At 40.0% G+C, this 15,578-nt stretch overlaps 1 protein-coding gene across 1 annotated transcript in view; it reads right to left on the bottom strand.

Moving 5' to 3' along the window:
* Positions 1-15,578, bottom strand: part of TBCA (tubulin folding cofactor A) — a 53,735-nt gene that overhangs the window by 11,231 nt on the left and 26,926 nt on the right. The window contains exon 2 of the mRNA XM_045021851.1: positions 8,129-8,234. Within this exon, the coding sequence (XP_044877786.1) occupies positions 8,129-8,234 (106 nt within the window). The remainder of the gene's footprint in view (positions 1-8,128; positions 8,235-15,578) is intronic.

Raw genomic sequence — 15,578 nt, 5'->3', positions numbered from 1 at the left:
CAAAATTTTACTTGAAAGGAATATGAATTGCTTTGGATGTAAACACTGTCACATGGGCAGACAACTGGCAGAAAAAATATACATAAAAGGGAACCCATTTGGAAAGTGGTGCCAGTTCAGTTCTGACAAAACAAGCATTGGTCAACCAACAAGGTTGGCTCAGCCTTGACATTACTGGCTGCACACTCTCCTCCTCAGCTCTTTTTTTTGTAGAATTATCTGTCATCCTTAGGTTTTCAGGCAGAGGGAAACTTGCACAATATGGGGCAAGAGCCTTCACTCAGCCCAACATATGATTTGGTTAAAAAAGTTAGCAATCTGATTAAAGAAAAGGCATTAGGATTAATTATGGAGATTTCCTTCAGTTTTGCAGAAGGCAGAAAGTCAGGAAAAATAAATGTCTGCGCCAAAACTGGAGACAGAAAAGAACTGGCAGGTTTCCCATAGAGAGTCAAGTCACTACTCCATGCCTGAAAGGTCTGATACAGCCTCTTTCTGTAGAGCAGAGGAATGGTGAGCCCAACTACAAGAGAATTTCCCTCCAGCAATTGTTAATGTCAATTGTAGAATCTTCTTACTAAATGGGAGTTTCCATGTTAACGTATTCCAACTACGCAATTATTTTAAATCCTCAGCATAGAGAGCATAGTCTAGAATACGAAAAGGTATTTATATCTTTGACCCAGTGAAAATGAAACTCTTTAAAAAACAGAAGAAAAAAGAAAGCCGTACCAAGGATTACAATAATTTCTCATCGATAAGCTTTTTTCAAAAAGGACATTAGAAAAAAAACCCACAAAGCTGAAAGGAGCATGTTTAATATCACCTGCATGTCAGGAGTACTATTCTAGAGAACACAGATACAAATACAAGAAGCTAGCCTTTAGAGGAGACTGATTTATGCTCATTAGTTAAACTCTCCAAATGCACAAACAAGTGTGTCAAACCCTTTACTAGCAACTTTACTGGCTTTTTATCTAGACAACTAGAACTACAGAATTCAGATTATTAAACAGAGGTCATCTATTCTTAGGAGAAAACCCAAGGGATTTTGAAAGTAATCAGACTGGAATGAAACTAAAAGTTCCATCTAATCTTATTTGTGTCTGTTTTATGAGGAGAGTCTGAAACTTCGTGTATTCAATCCAACATGAAATTTTAAAAAACAGAAAAAAATTAGATTAAAAACTACTACTTGAGCGATTAAAAACAGATGAGTATTCCCCAAGTAATATTACTTAACATTAAACAAACATTGAAATGTTCAGACTAGTATCTTTAGTGTTTGAAGTCCTATTCCACAAAAAAACAGCTTCAGTAACTAAAAGTATAGTTAATGCTGGTCTTCCACATTTTAATTTTCAGGAATCTGTATCTTGATTAGTGAATCTGTTCCACTTTTAGTGGTGACTAGTGAAAACAAAAGGATTCTGCCTAATCCTAGCGAAACCATGAGAGAGGACTCAAGTATGAGATTATGAGGAGCAGAACTTGTTGGATAAAGGACATGAACACCAGCTTCTCAAAGGGCTTGTCTCCTCATGAAAGTTAATCTGGAATAATTGAGGCTGTACTAGTGGATTAATTTCCAAAGTGAATTAAACTAATCTAGAATAAGACATTTTTATTCCAGGGGAAAAAAAAAAAAAAAAAAAAGAGTATCCACACATGGAGTTAACCAGGAATAGCTTTTCCAGAATAACTCCCTATGCAGACTAGCCCTGATTGCCTATATTGCCTTATTTGCATATGGAGAAAACCTGCTCATGGATGCATCTGTAGCAAGTTGAATATAAATTCTGAGACAAGGCCCTTAGATCCTGTGGTGTTCCTGCGGAAATTCTGTAGTAACTTCAGATAAATTAAAATGGAGGGCTTTGGAATCTGGGGAGGCAGTTGGGATTGTGGGACAAGTAGTTGGATATTTCTGCTAAAATGATCAGCAAATAAATATTTTAAAAACTATTAACAACACACCTTTAGGTTTCAGAGTTATTACCCCATGGAGAGGAACCCAAGAACATCATACCTCAGAGCTAATTCACGCTGTACATAGATTCAAATAGGTATTACTATGTAGGTTTACACTCTCAGTTCACATTTGTTTCTGCAACCATAAGGACTAGATTTCTTTAAAAAAAAAAGTGAACTTAGTTTCTGGACCACATGGCCACAGACCTATAGAATACACAGGGTCTTACCTATTGGTCTGCATCGGTGGCTAGACTGGAGTGCAGAAGACTTATTATAAATCCTAGCATAGGAGGGGAGAGAGAGAGAGAGAGAGGAGAAGAAACCAAGCAGCTTTGTTAACCCTAGATTCAGGCTCTATGGCGGAATAGGGTTCTGTACCTGCAGAAAAAAAACAGTCTGTCTAAACCATTTTAAAAAAATCTTACAGCCATTGGGTTGGAAAAGAGAGGAGTTATCCACAGGAGAGTGAAATATAGCCATAAGGTATACTCCGATCAAGCTAATTGCCAATCCTTGATGTTTCAGGGACAGAAGATAGTTCAGCAAATACTGAATAAAAGCAAGAATGGGCCCAGAAGGAAAACCTCTTCCATTTAGCCAGGTAAGCAGTTCTAGTTGATGGTTTCCTGCTACTCAGCAACATATATCCTGAACTTCTCTAGAGCAGGACTCCTCCACCAAAGTTAACCTTGAAGCCTCTAGGGCAGGCGTCGGCAACCTATGGCACGCGTGCCAAAGGCAGCACACGAGCGGCTTTTCAGTGGCACTCACACTGCCCGGGTCCTGGCCACTGGTCCGGGGGGGCTCTTCATTTTAATTTAAATTTTAAATGAAGCGTCTTAAACATTTTAAAAACCTTATTTACTTTATGTACAACAATAGTTTAGTTATATATTATAGACTTATAGAAAGAGACCTTCTAAAACATTAAAATGTATTACTGGCATGTGAAACCTTAAATTAGAATGAATAAATGAAGACAGCACCCCACTTCTGAAAGGTTGCTGACCCCTGCTCTAGGGTGTCAGGTGAAGGAGGCAGGTGTGATTCTGTGAAACCAAGTATGTGTAAAGCAGGAGTGGGGATTGACAGAGGTCCGTTGAGTTGGGGGGGGGGGAAACAAAGAAACAAAGTGTTGATGGGGCCATGCAGGGGTGATCAGTATAAAATGGCCTTGTCCTGCTTGATCTTGCACAGAACTCTGGTCAGAAAAGGGTTGGGAGGAAAAAAAGCATACAGCAGACCCTGACCACGGCAGTAGAAAAGCATCCAAGAACAAAACTGGTGACATTTTCTGTTGTCTTTTGTCGCTAAAAGATCCACTTGGGGAGACCCTCAGAGCTGGAAAATGGATCTTGCTATGTCTGGGTGAAGGGACCACTCCTGGTGATGAACAAGCTATCTGCTCAGGCAATCTGTCAGTGTATTCTGAGCCCTTAGGACATGGACTGCTTTCAGAAGTAGAGTTGATGACGTAGAAGTCCCAAAATAGGATTGCTTCTCAGCAGAGTAGTGAGGACTGCATCCCTTCCCATTTATTTACATAAAACATGGCCGCTGTATTGTCAGTCAGCACTAACAAGCCCCTTCCCCTGATGTAAGGCAGGAATGCCATGCAAGCTGATCAGATAGTCAATACATAAACATCAGGGAGTTTTGAGCTGAGATCTTGAGTAGACCAGAAAACTTGCATCTGCCGGGGTCCCAAGTGAGCCCTCCCACCCGGGTCTGAGGCATCCAAGACTAAGGTAAGATATTGTTGAAGTGGGGTGAAGGGAACTCCCTTGCAGACATTGGACATGTCTGTCCACCAATCTAGGGAGGATAAGATCCAATTTGGTACATGCACTTACCTGTCTATGTGGTGCCTTCTTAGTGAATACACATCAGCCAACACATTTGAAGGAGTCTGAAACTCAGCTTGGTGTTTTGTACTACAAAAAAACATGCTGCCATGTGCCCCAGCTGCCTTAAACAGTTTCTCACAGTGGTGAGAAGATCACCCTTAAAGTCCAGAATGAGGTTTTGTATTACATGAGGTTTTGTATTACAGTAGTAAGGTCCTAGCCATTTTTGAGTCCAGGATCATTCCAAAAAATTCTATTTTCTGAACTGGAAACAGGACTGACTCATCTGTGTTGAGCAGCAGGCAGACAGCAAAGAAGGTGGCTGAGATTTTGTTTATGCAGGACAACATCTGTGTGCTGGACTGACTTCTTATCAGCGAGTCATCCAGGTAAGGGAAGACATGGACCTCTGACTTCTGAAGGAATGCCGCTACCCCTGCCATACACTTTGTAAATACATGCAGGGCAGCTTAGAGATCCAAGGAGAGCAATGTGCACTGATAATGGAGACGGCTGACCGTGAATCTCAAATTTTCTGTGGCTCTGATGAATTGCCACATGAAGTAAGCATGCTGTAAGTTAAGAGCAACATACCAGTCCTCTGGCTCCACAGAAGGGATTATGGAGACTAAAGTGATCATCTGAAATGTCAATTTTTTAGGAACTTAGATCTAAAATAGTCCTGAGACACCCTTTTGCTTTTAGGATTAAGTAGCATCAGGAATAAAACCCCTTTCCCCTGAACAAAAGAGGGACCTCCTCTATAGCTCCTACAAGGAGAAGCAATTGCATCTCTGGCAGTAACACTGCCTCATGAGAAAGATCTCTGAAGAGTAACAGGGAAGAGAGATAGGGAGAGGAATAAATTGGAATGTATATCAGACTTCCACCATGCTTAGGACCCACCCATCTGTTGTGATGTGGGCCCCAGTATGACAGAAGTGAGACAGGTGGTTTGCAAAAATTGGGGAAGAAAAGGATGGCCCTCTTAGAGCTGGCAGTCTGCTCTTGACTAGCTCAAAGTGAGCTCTTGGAGGATGCCACCTGCCTTGAAGAACAGGCTGCTCCAGAAGTAGAAGATGTTGGTAGGCAACTTTGTATCCTCTGTTAGTTCTCCTTGGCAGGTCCTGGGCTTGATAGGCAAATCCCTGAGAATGCTGTGACTGGTGATGATGGAATGCCTTTTATTTCACTGCAGGGGTGTGAATGACCAGGGGTTTCAAGGATACTCTAAAGCAGAAGTAGGCAACCTATGGCACGTGTGCCAAAGGCAGCACGTGAGCTGATTTTCAGTGGCACTCACACTGCCTGGGTCCTGGCCACCAGTCCAGGGGGCCTCTGTATTTTAATTTAATTTTAAATGAAGCTTCTTAAAAACATTTAAAAAACCTTATTTACTTTACATACAACAATAGTTTAGTTATGAAAGAGACCGTCTAAAAACATTAAAATGCCTTACTGGCAAGCAAAACCTTAAATTAGAGTGATTAAATGAAGACTCGGCACACCACTTCTGCAAGGTTGCCGGCCCCTGCTCTAGAGACTTTGAGACTGTACAGAATCTCATCAGTTTTTTTTCCTGAGAAGAGCGATGGCACTTCAAATGGGAGATCCTGGACTGTTTGTTGCACCTCTAGAGGGAGGCCAGAACAGTGTAACCAAGACACGAGCCTCATTGTGATGGCAGAAACCATGCCAGGAGCTGCAAAATCTGCTTTGCCAAGACTTGCCTGTATGCTTATGTATAAATATTAAAGATAGAGCTAAATTCTCCAACTGTTTATTATAAATAGTTAATTCCAGTTCTTAATAACTATATAACTAAATAGAATTTTCTTGAAGTCTTTTAAATATGTAAATCCCATCCCACATATATTCTGGAACAGGTTTTTCACTACTAGAAGTATCTTGAAATTAAGGGACTAGTAGGACAAGCAAGCATATTCACTCTGCTCAGTATCCTAGTCTTTCAGAACTTAAAAATTCCTTGCACTCTGGAAATTGTCAGAGCTATGAGTATATACCAAAAAAGAACACTAAAGCAGCTGTGTGAAGATGTCATCTGAGGAACCAAATTGCAGCCGTTTTCATAGTGTACTGAGACCCTTAAAAGGTATATCTACACAGCTTCTGGGTGCACATCTTGCAGCTTGGATCAAAAGACCTGTTATTTGGGCTCATACTAGTGTGCTAGAAACAGCAACATGGATTTTATGGCTTGGGCTGGAGCTCAGGCTCTGAAACTCTGAGTGGGCTTCAGAGCTTAATCTCAAATATCAAAGCAATGTCTCCACAGTTATTTTTAGCATGCTAGCCCAAGTTCCTCAAGCACAAGTCTGTCGACCTGGGCTGCAAGACTCACTCCCAGAAGCCGTGCAGACATATCCACAGAGTGACGGAGGCCATTCATTTAAAAACTGTTGTCACTGGCTCCTCAGAAGACATCCTCAAAGTACTGCTTTACATTTTCTTTACTGCAAGAGCTTCAAAGGCTATTATTGTCAATTATGACAATTTCCGAAGAGTAGGTGAGAAAATTCCCTGACGCTCTCAAATAATCTGATGAATTGGGACACTGAGCATCAGGATTGCATTTACTGGTTCCAATTAGTGTCAATGAATCTTTAAAGAAACTATTCTTATTTCTATTTCAGTAGATCCTAAAAACCCCTATCAGTGATCAGAGGCAGTGAGATCATACTTCTTAAGGTGGTATGAGTAAATGGCTGCAATATCTTCCAAATTCTAAATATTTCTTTTAAAATAACCTGGAAAGGAGAAAAAAAAACACACACACACAGTTGGACTTGTGCCTTTTATGATGAATAAAGGCAGCGAGAAGGGATTTTTTTTTGTTGTTTTTTAAATATTTTTTTCTGCTTGTTTTTTGTTACATTAGACACTCAAGGTCTCATTTATTCTTCCATTTGTCCAGGAAGATTAAAGATAACTGGAGAACTGATAGGTTTATAACACCAGAGACAATGCAAGTGAAGCCTGATTAAGACTGAAAGAGATTTTAATTCACTGTTTAAAGTTTTGTGTGAGTGTGTGTGAGAGAGAGAGAGAGAGAAACATCTATTGAAAAGCAAATACCTAAGAAATGCTTGGGAGAAAAAACTGTTAAAAATTCAACACATTCAGTTAGAAGTTGAGAAAGCTCAGTCCACATTGAATATCTCAGAGGTGCCCACAAAACCAAACTCTGTATTCCTGTTATTTCTAAAGTAAAAGCAAGCAGAAAAAAAAATCTGCATTTTAAAACAAAACAAATCTGCAGGCCTTAATTCATAGGATTAAAAAAAAAAAAGGGGGGGGGGGAGTACATACCACTTTCCTCCCCTTTGCTGGTAACTTTATTCCATAGCTGTGAACACAAACCATTCTCTCCAACACACAAAATTCAGAAACATCACTATTAGGTAGGATATCACAAAAATATAGTGTGCCTATATACAGCTTATCTGAGTCTCTCCTATAACTCTATAGCAACAGGTACATTGGTGCGTCCATTGCTGTGCACCCGGCTATTTCACTTTTTGTCTGAAGTTTGTCTGCACTCAGAGTTAAAAGCTTTCATCTGTTTATAATCACCCCCTACACACTGTAAATTGAAAACTGTGCTCAAATATTTTGGCCATGTCTACACTACCACTTAAATCGCTATGGGGTATGAAAAACATCCCTTCCCCCCCTCCCCCCGAGCAACTTAGTTTCACTGGCATAAGTGCTCATGTGCACAGCGCTACGTTGGCAGGATAATTTCTCCTGCCAATACAGCTACTGCTGCTTGGTTTGGTGGTTTTATTATATTAACAGGAGAGCTCTCTTCTGTCAGCATAGAGAGGCTACACAAGCAATCTGACAGTGGCACAGCTGCATTGGTACAGCTGTGCTGCCGTAAGATCACTAACAGACATGGCCTTACCGGTAGTTTACCTAAACTATTCAGAAAGCAGAAGGCAAGAAAACCCTCCTCAGGCTCAACCCTGAGCATTCCTGCAAGGTACGGAGCACCCATAACTCAAAGATGAGGATGCTTATTTCACAGGAACACTCAGTACCTTGCAGGATTGAGCTCCTTATGAGTCAACAGTTCTGGAAAGAACAACATATTTAAAAATGCAAAGAACCGTGTACATTTGTATACTGCCCTTTTATATTTAAGGTAACTTTTAGTATACTGTTCATATCACCTGAGTTTGGAAAAAGCTGTGTGAGATTCTTTTATTGAGTCACTTTCAAATTTTCTTTATAAGTTATAATGTTTTAAATATATATTTTTTTAATTTTTTAGGACAACATACCTGCTTTTTAATCCCATAATCATCACTTGCTGCAGCTTTCATTCTTTCAATTTTTTCTTCTTGCTGTTTTGCTTCTTTTTCGTACATAACTTTCTCTTTTACCAACCTGAAAACAAATCAAATGATTTTATTCATACACTAATAAAGTGAGATTAAGCTGTATAATTGGAAAATGACATCATACCCATCAAAAATAAAAATACAGCAACCCTTCAAGAGGCTGCTGTCTAGTTTTATAGAAGTTAAATTCTTGACCTTTTAACTAAGGATCTAAACCCAAGTGGATAATAGAAAGTATATCTACTTTAATTCTGGCTTTATATTAAATGGCATGGATTACTTAAACCAATATTCACTTAAAAAGACATTCTGCTACTCTTTCAAATACTAGACAAACAAAATGAAGTAGTAAATTCCTAGCTGCCACGTGCTTTATTGATAGAGGAGAAACACTTGTGGTCTGCAATGATGGATTCCAAGTCACTAAAGACAACTGCTCAGATTTCAAGTCACGTGGGTTTTGAGCAGAGATGTGTTACACAAGGCAAAAAGTGTATAATACGCTATGTTTGCATCTCAAAGATAACACTTTTTCAGAACAGTCCAAGAAACAATTTTTAAAAAGTGATTACTAACCTGTTCTATAATTGTTGTTCTTTGTGATGCATTGCATGGCCATTCCACTTCAGGTGCGTGCACCAGAGTTGGAAGTTTTTCCCTTAGCAGTATCTGTTGGGGTGGCACATACACTCTCTGCTGACTCATATTGCTACGGGACGGTACAAAAGGGTGGAACCTGACTTCCCTCAGTTCCTTCTTACCTGAGAGACTCCTATACAGAGGGGAAGGAGGATGGTCATAGAATGGACATGTGCAACACATCTCCAAGACCAGTTACAGCATAGTTAGTAACAGTTTTTTCTTCGAGTGATTGCACATGTCCATTCCCCTTCAGGTGACTCTCAACCAGTTCAAACCAGAGGTGGGTTTCAGAATCTACCTGCACAAGAACCGAAGGACTTCTTGTCCGAACTTGACATCATCTCTGGAATGCTGATGGCATAAAGAGTTGTAAATGTATTCACCAATGACCAAGCTGCAGCCCTACAACTGTCTGATATTGGCACTTGAGCTAAAATAAGGTGCAAAAGTTGCTTGAGATCTTGCCAGGTGTGCTACCATCCTGCTTGGTGGGGTTACATTGGCAATGTCATAACACATACATATGCAGGAAGAAATCCATGACAAGCTCCTTTGTGTTGAGACTGTAAGGCCCTTCATTCTGTTTGCAACTGCTACGAACAGTTGGTATGACTATCTAAACCAGTGGTCCCCAAACTTTTTCCCTTCTGCCCCCCCACACCTGTCTGTCCTATCCCCCCCCCCCCCCCCACACAGAGCTGGGCTGTGGTTCCAGGAGGGGGAGACGCAGCGAGGGGTAAGGGGGATGGTAACTGGGGCCCCAGGCATGAGGTCGGCAGCCAGGACCAGAGCTGGGTGGCGCTCACTGCGCACCCCTGTGGGGGCTGGCCCAGACCCCAGCACTACCCCCCTCCAAACATTCCTTGGCATGTCCCTGAGGGGCATGCCCCACAGTTTGGGGACCTCTGATCTCAACAATCTGGTTCTGTCCAAGTAAAAAGCTAATGCCCTTTTGACATCCAAGGCATGGAGTCTCTCCATCCTTTTGAGAATGGGGCTTAGGAAAGAAAATCAGTAAGTATATTTCTTGACTAAGGTGGAATTCCGACACTACTTTAGTCACAAATTTCAGATGTGGACACAGTAAACTTTGTCCTTATAAAAGATTGCGTAAGGAGGCCTCTACCAGCCCAAGGATCCGGGTCCCCAGATCACCATAGGACCACCGCTGGGTACCAGGAGTAGGATCCTCTGGAGGAAAAGGAGTGATGCCTTTATCCCTGGAGCGAGGGGTATAGGAACATACCTTAAAGCAGTGGTTCTCAACCTATTTACCACTGTGGGCCACATCCAATACTACCTGCCCTTGAGGATGTCACATGGGCCACAGCTGTGCACCGATTGGGCCGTAGGTTGAAAACCACTGCCTCTGAGGAAAAATCAGAGTCATCTGACCAGAGATGCACTGTACCATAAGGTGTTGCAATTCGATGGTGTGTCTCCAGAAAGGTCAGTACCAGGGACAGTATACTGGTTTTGCCTCTGGAAGGCACCAGGTGAGGATGCAGTGGAGAATCTGAAGTCTGCCACGGAGCTGAGGGCTTGACCTTACTTGTTGGTATGTCAATAAAGTCTTAGGTTCAATCAGTACTGGACAACTTGTCTCCTATGCTGCTGGAGAATCTGGTACCAAGAGACTTAACAGGTCTTGCACAGCAGCATATGCCTCTGGCATCATCAGTACCAAAAGGTTCTCTTGCTGCTGCCGCATTCAAGGGGTCAGAACCACAGCAGGTGTAGGCCTCAATGACAAAGGTACTGGTGCTAGAGTCAAAAACCCTGAATGAGACAAAGTCAGTACCAGGGAGCACCTCTTTCCAGAGGTTACTCTGCCCTGCTCTCCAGTTTGCTTGCTGGGTACCTCAATCTTGCCTGCTCTCCAGTACTGGGTACCTCAATCTTTTGGAAGAGGTTGGCGCCTTTGAGGCATGCTGTCTGTTGCTTCTTCCTCACTACCAGGAAAGGGGAAATGCTGCAATGTTCAGACGTTCACTAACTGGCGTAGAAGTACTTGGTGCCCACCCTGAGTGGGACAGTTCAGACGGTGGACACAAGGTGGCTCATGAGAAGAAGACAAAGCCTCACCTTCCTATCCTTTTTGATCCAGGACTTGAAATGTCCACAGATTTCACAGTGGTCCTAGATGTGACCCTCATGCAGCATTTGGAATGAGGGTTACTTATTGGCATAGACTTGCAGCCGATGCAAGGCTTAAAGCCTGGAGGCTGAGCATGCCTCAATACTGACAGTCAGCACCCAGAACAAGCACAAACTGACAATCTAAGAAAAACTAAATAAAATAACTAAAGGTCTGATTAACAACTGAGAAGTACGCTAAGTATATATAAAGAATTATTCTTAGGAAAGACAGAACACTTGCAAAGCAAGCAAACACACACTGACTACCGATCATGGGCAGTCAGAGGGAACTGAGGAGAATTGGGGGCCGCCCTTTATATCACTGCACAGCAGCATGAGGCAGCTGAGGACATGTGCCACCCAACAGGTACCTGTAAGGGGAAAAAAAGTCTCTTACTCTGGTGCACTGGGCATGCCCACACCTGAAATGGGATGGACATGTTCAATTACTCAAAGAACTGTAATTACATAAGAATGGGTCAGACCAAAGGCCCATCTAGCCTAGTATCCTGTCTTCCGACAGTAACCAGTGCCAGGTGCCTCAGAGGGAATGAACAGAACAGGTAATCAAGTGATCCATCCCGTCACTCATTCCCAGCTTCTGGCAAACAGAGGCTAGGGACCCCATTCCTGCATAAAACGAGAATTTTAATGAAGATAATACTTTAAAAGACAGTGTAATCACCCTCCTCTATTTAGCATAGGAGTTCAGACTCTGATAGCATGAACCATATATTAATACAGAGATGTCTTGCATACGACCTCCCTTCCCTGTGGTAATTACAGCAATGCTTTATATGGAAAACTAAATTAAGAAAGTATCATATTTTTATCTTCTTTTAATGCAATTTGGTAGGTGCAAATTAGCAGGAGGAGCAAGCCCATGTGACCAGCCAATTCTTCAGTGCAAGAATCTCTTTTCTAGATCATAGTTATATTTCACACCACAGTACAGAAGTGAGTAGATGTAATTCCATACATCAAATCTGATCACAAAATAATATTACAAAGTCAACTTCCCAAACACAGCATCTCAATAGTATCAAGGTTCTTAAAATGTTTGCTCCAAAGGGCCTTTTGCAAACTCAGAATCCCAGAACTAGTATGTATCATGGTAAGTAGTGGACCCATAATTTAACCCTGATAACTAGCACCAGCATATGGGAAATTTTCTTAAAATCTGTTTTTTCAAAGGGAGACAACACACCCACTTTTTAGCCTTAACACTGGACCCAGATTTGGAAACTAGGTGCTCTTTGATATAATCCCCCTTTTCCAGCAAATCATTAAGATCACCTCAAGTAAATTCGAGTCTAACAACTATAGCACTAAAGATTCCAGTTTAATAGAATTCCTTCTAGTTTGCAATATGTTCTCGACATAAAATAACCCAGTGTGCTGCCAAAAACTATGTACCACAAACTCCCATTAGCACTAGTAAATAAAGTAAAAGCTGGACTTATCTGGCTGGCCAGCTGGCTGATCAAAGCTGGCTATTATTGAGCAAATTCAGACACCAACTGCTCAGGTTTACTATATGATTCTATTATGATGACCAAACAAGAAGGATTTGTATGGATACTAGAGATCTGAACAACATGTATTAGGCCTTTTGCTGGTATAGAAATATCATAAAAACCCACACCTTTAACCAACATTAATGTACCAACCAAAACTTCCATTATAAACTTCACCTGTATTACTTTGTCAAAATAGTCACGGCTAAAAATCATGTTAGGGGAAAAGATGAAAGAAGATAAACTGAATAGCCTGATAGGGTCACAAATACTTTGGAGTAGCAGTAAGCCTTTCTAAGCACCAGTCCTGGACCTGGTATCAGCATCAAAAAGTACAATTTTATAAAGGACTGGATAACTTTATGATCAGGATGGAATGCTTTAGGTCAAGGTAATAATATTCTTTTGTTTGTTAAGTTTCCTAAAAAAAAGTTAATTTTTCTGTTATTAACTGTGTAATTAACTGTGAGACAGTTGATTTTTGAATTACTGTACCCAAATTCTTATTTATAGGTTGTTTGATGTAAAATATTTAAACTTATTAAAATGAAATGTCTAAGCATTATTGTTACAATTAAACTCAACTGCACCGCTAAAACGAACACTTTAGAATTTGTTTGTATTAGCTAAAAAAGCTAAACTTAAGCTTGTTATATATGAAAATATAAGTGACAATCAACTAACATTTATATTCATAAACCAACTCTACAATCAGCGACTTTACAAACTATAGCCATACAAGCAAATAAAAAGGTTTGTTTCTCCAATCACATAAGCACAACTGAAAAACCCCTGGAAGCTCACTAAGGTGCAAGCTAAACATATCAGAAGCAGGGTTTGCTGGCCCTGTTGTAGGTAAAGCTCCTCTAGAGGAAATAAAAATAAGTTTAAAAACACCACATACACTTATAAACTTGTAAGCAAGTTCCAATGTCACCAATATCAAAACACTGGTTTAAACTATGATAAACATTACTGCCTTATTATAAAAGGTAGAAGAAAGACTGGACTCACGTTTTTCAGAATTTACACATTTTTGAACAGACTACTCAGTGTGATGAAAGTATTTTATAAGTTACAGCTATTGGGCTGGCAAGTACTTTGCGCCTTATTTACCCCATCTCATGAACTGTTGTAAGAAGATAAGCATGCCCACGTGTATGGCTGATGAAAGGATATTTACATATTAAAAATGTTCATACAATTACAGAGTACTATGCCAAAATACCAAAAGAATTTACTGTACTGCATACATACAGTTTGCAATTTGAAAATAACCACCATTCAACCACCACTCCTTACAACCAAAAAGACAGGACCATACTTTAGGGCCCAGCTTAAGAAAAGGATACCAGCAAGATAAATATAGTAAGCAACATTTTTCAAGCCTAGATACTCATGATATTAGCTCCTAAATCTACATGTAGGTACCTAGTTCTGTTTAAGTACTAAACATAGATTTAAAAGTGGAACTATACGCACTCAGCTTTGAAAAATGTGGCCAAAGTATTTTAACCATTACCACTGTTGGTAACTCCTTAAATTACAATATTAAAACTGAAATGGCGATAATTTTTCATGACTGATATTTACCTTCTGCATTCCACTCACCTTGATTACCAAAGTTAGACTAACAATTTCACTTTCCGCCTCTCACGCACACTACTGATGTTTGCATTCACACCACTGAAAACTTTTGATTTCAAACATTTCTCTTAGTGGACTGTGCTAAAGTATCATTAAGCCATTTCTATTTACGTATGTAACCTATCCTATTTTTTTCCCCTCTTAACCCCATTTTTAAAGGGCGGAGCATACCCTAATTTATCAGCATTTTCTCAAAAACAAAGAATATTTGGTTATGGCACACAAAAGTAGTCAAAACTAAATACTGTGCTTTGGAGACCTCTAACCAAAAACGTCAGCAGAATTAATTGCGAACAAAATTATTGCCCTGATAATGCTCCCCCTTCCTCCCTGCACTTCTTGTCTCTGCATGTTTCATCCACTTCAAAGAGGAAATAATGGCAATTATGATAGATCCTTCACTACTGCACATGCACCCATGTGACGAAAAAATAAAAAGTATTCAGGAGTAGTGTGGGGGGGGGGGTGGAAATCACATCCTATCTTTTTTTTTTTTTTTGGTGACAAGACAACCCACAATTGAAGCTATTTACAGATTAGACAATACAATTCTGAAAAACTTCAGATATGATTTCTTTAACAGTCAGTATATATGACATAAAATATAAGTCATAGTAAATTAAAAGGGTTCATGTAGTAAATGCGACAATCCAGAATTAACAGGGGGGAAAGCCTCTTTAGATTACATTTTTCTTATAACAATGCATAGTTAATGTTTTTGTTCTTTATTATAAATAGTTCTCTGAAACATATTGGATTGTTTCAGAATAGTAAAATTAATATCGTACTTTAAGTCCAGTGTTCATACTTAAACTACACAAACTATGTCTCACTTAATAATCATAATGACATTATGAATAGTACGATATCTTTGTAAATAAGTTTAAAATGTCCCATCACACAGTTCTGTATAGCATGTTGCATGCTATATATTTGCATGTTTGACAAAAGTGGACTACGATAGTTCTACGGCCAATATTTTCAAACCTGAGTGCCTAAAGTTAGGGACCCAAATTCCAATTTATGAAACTTAAAAGTAGCCTGATTTTCAGAAGTGTGGAACAACTAAAATTTGCATTTCAGTCCATAGGAGACGCAGGTGCTCAGCACCATTTAAGAGATATAATTCAGGCACCTATTAAGTTACCTAGATAGGGATTGAGGTCCCTAACTTTAGACACCCCAGTTTGAAAGTTTTGGCCTACACCACAATATATACCCTCTCAAAGATGCATTAAGACTATAGTACCTTTTGTATTCTGTGGAACTACAGCTATTTTCCTTTTCATTCATACAACTAAACATGTCAGATATTCTAGCAACTTCACTTATAAATAAATGTATGAATTATTGTTTAGATTACCTCTAGTACAAGCAAGGCATCAAACTGCTGCACAAATAATTTAAAATATCACAGAATAAATATTTTATATCTTAAGATCCAG

The sequence above is a fragment of the Mauremys mutica genome, chromosome 6, assembly GCF_020497125.1.
Source record: "Mauremys mutica isolate MM-2020 ecotype Southern chromosome 6, ASM2049712v1, whole genome shotgun sequence".
Classification (NCBI taxonomy): domain Eukaryota; kingdom Metazoa; phylum Chordata; order Testudines; family Geoemydidae; genus Mauremys; species Mauremys mutica.
This window is presented reverse-complemented; position numbering and strand designations above follow the sequence as displayed.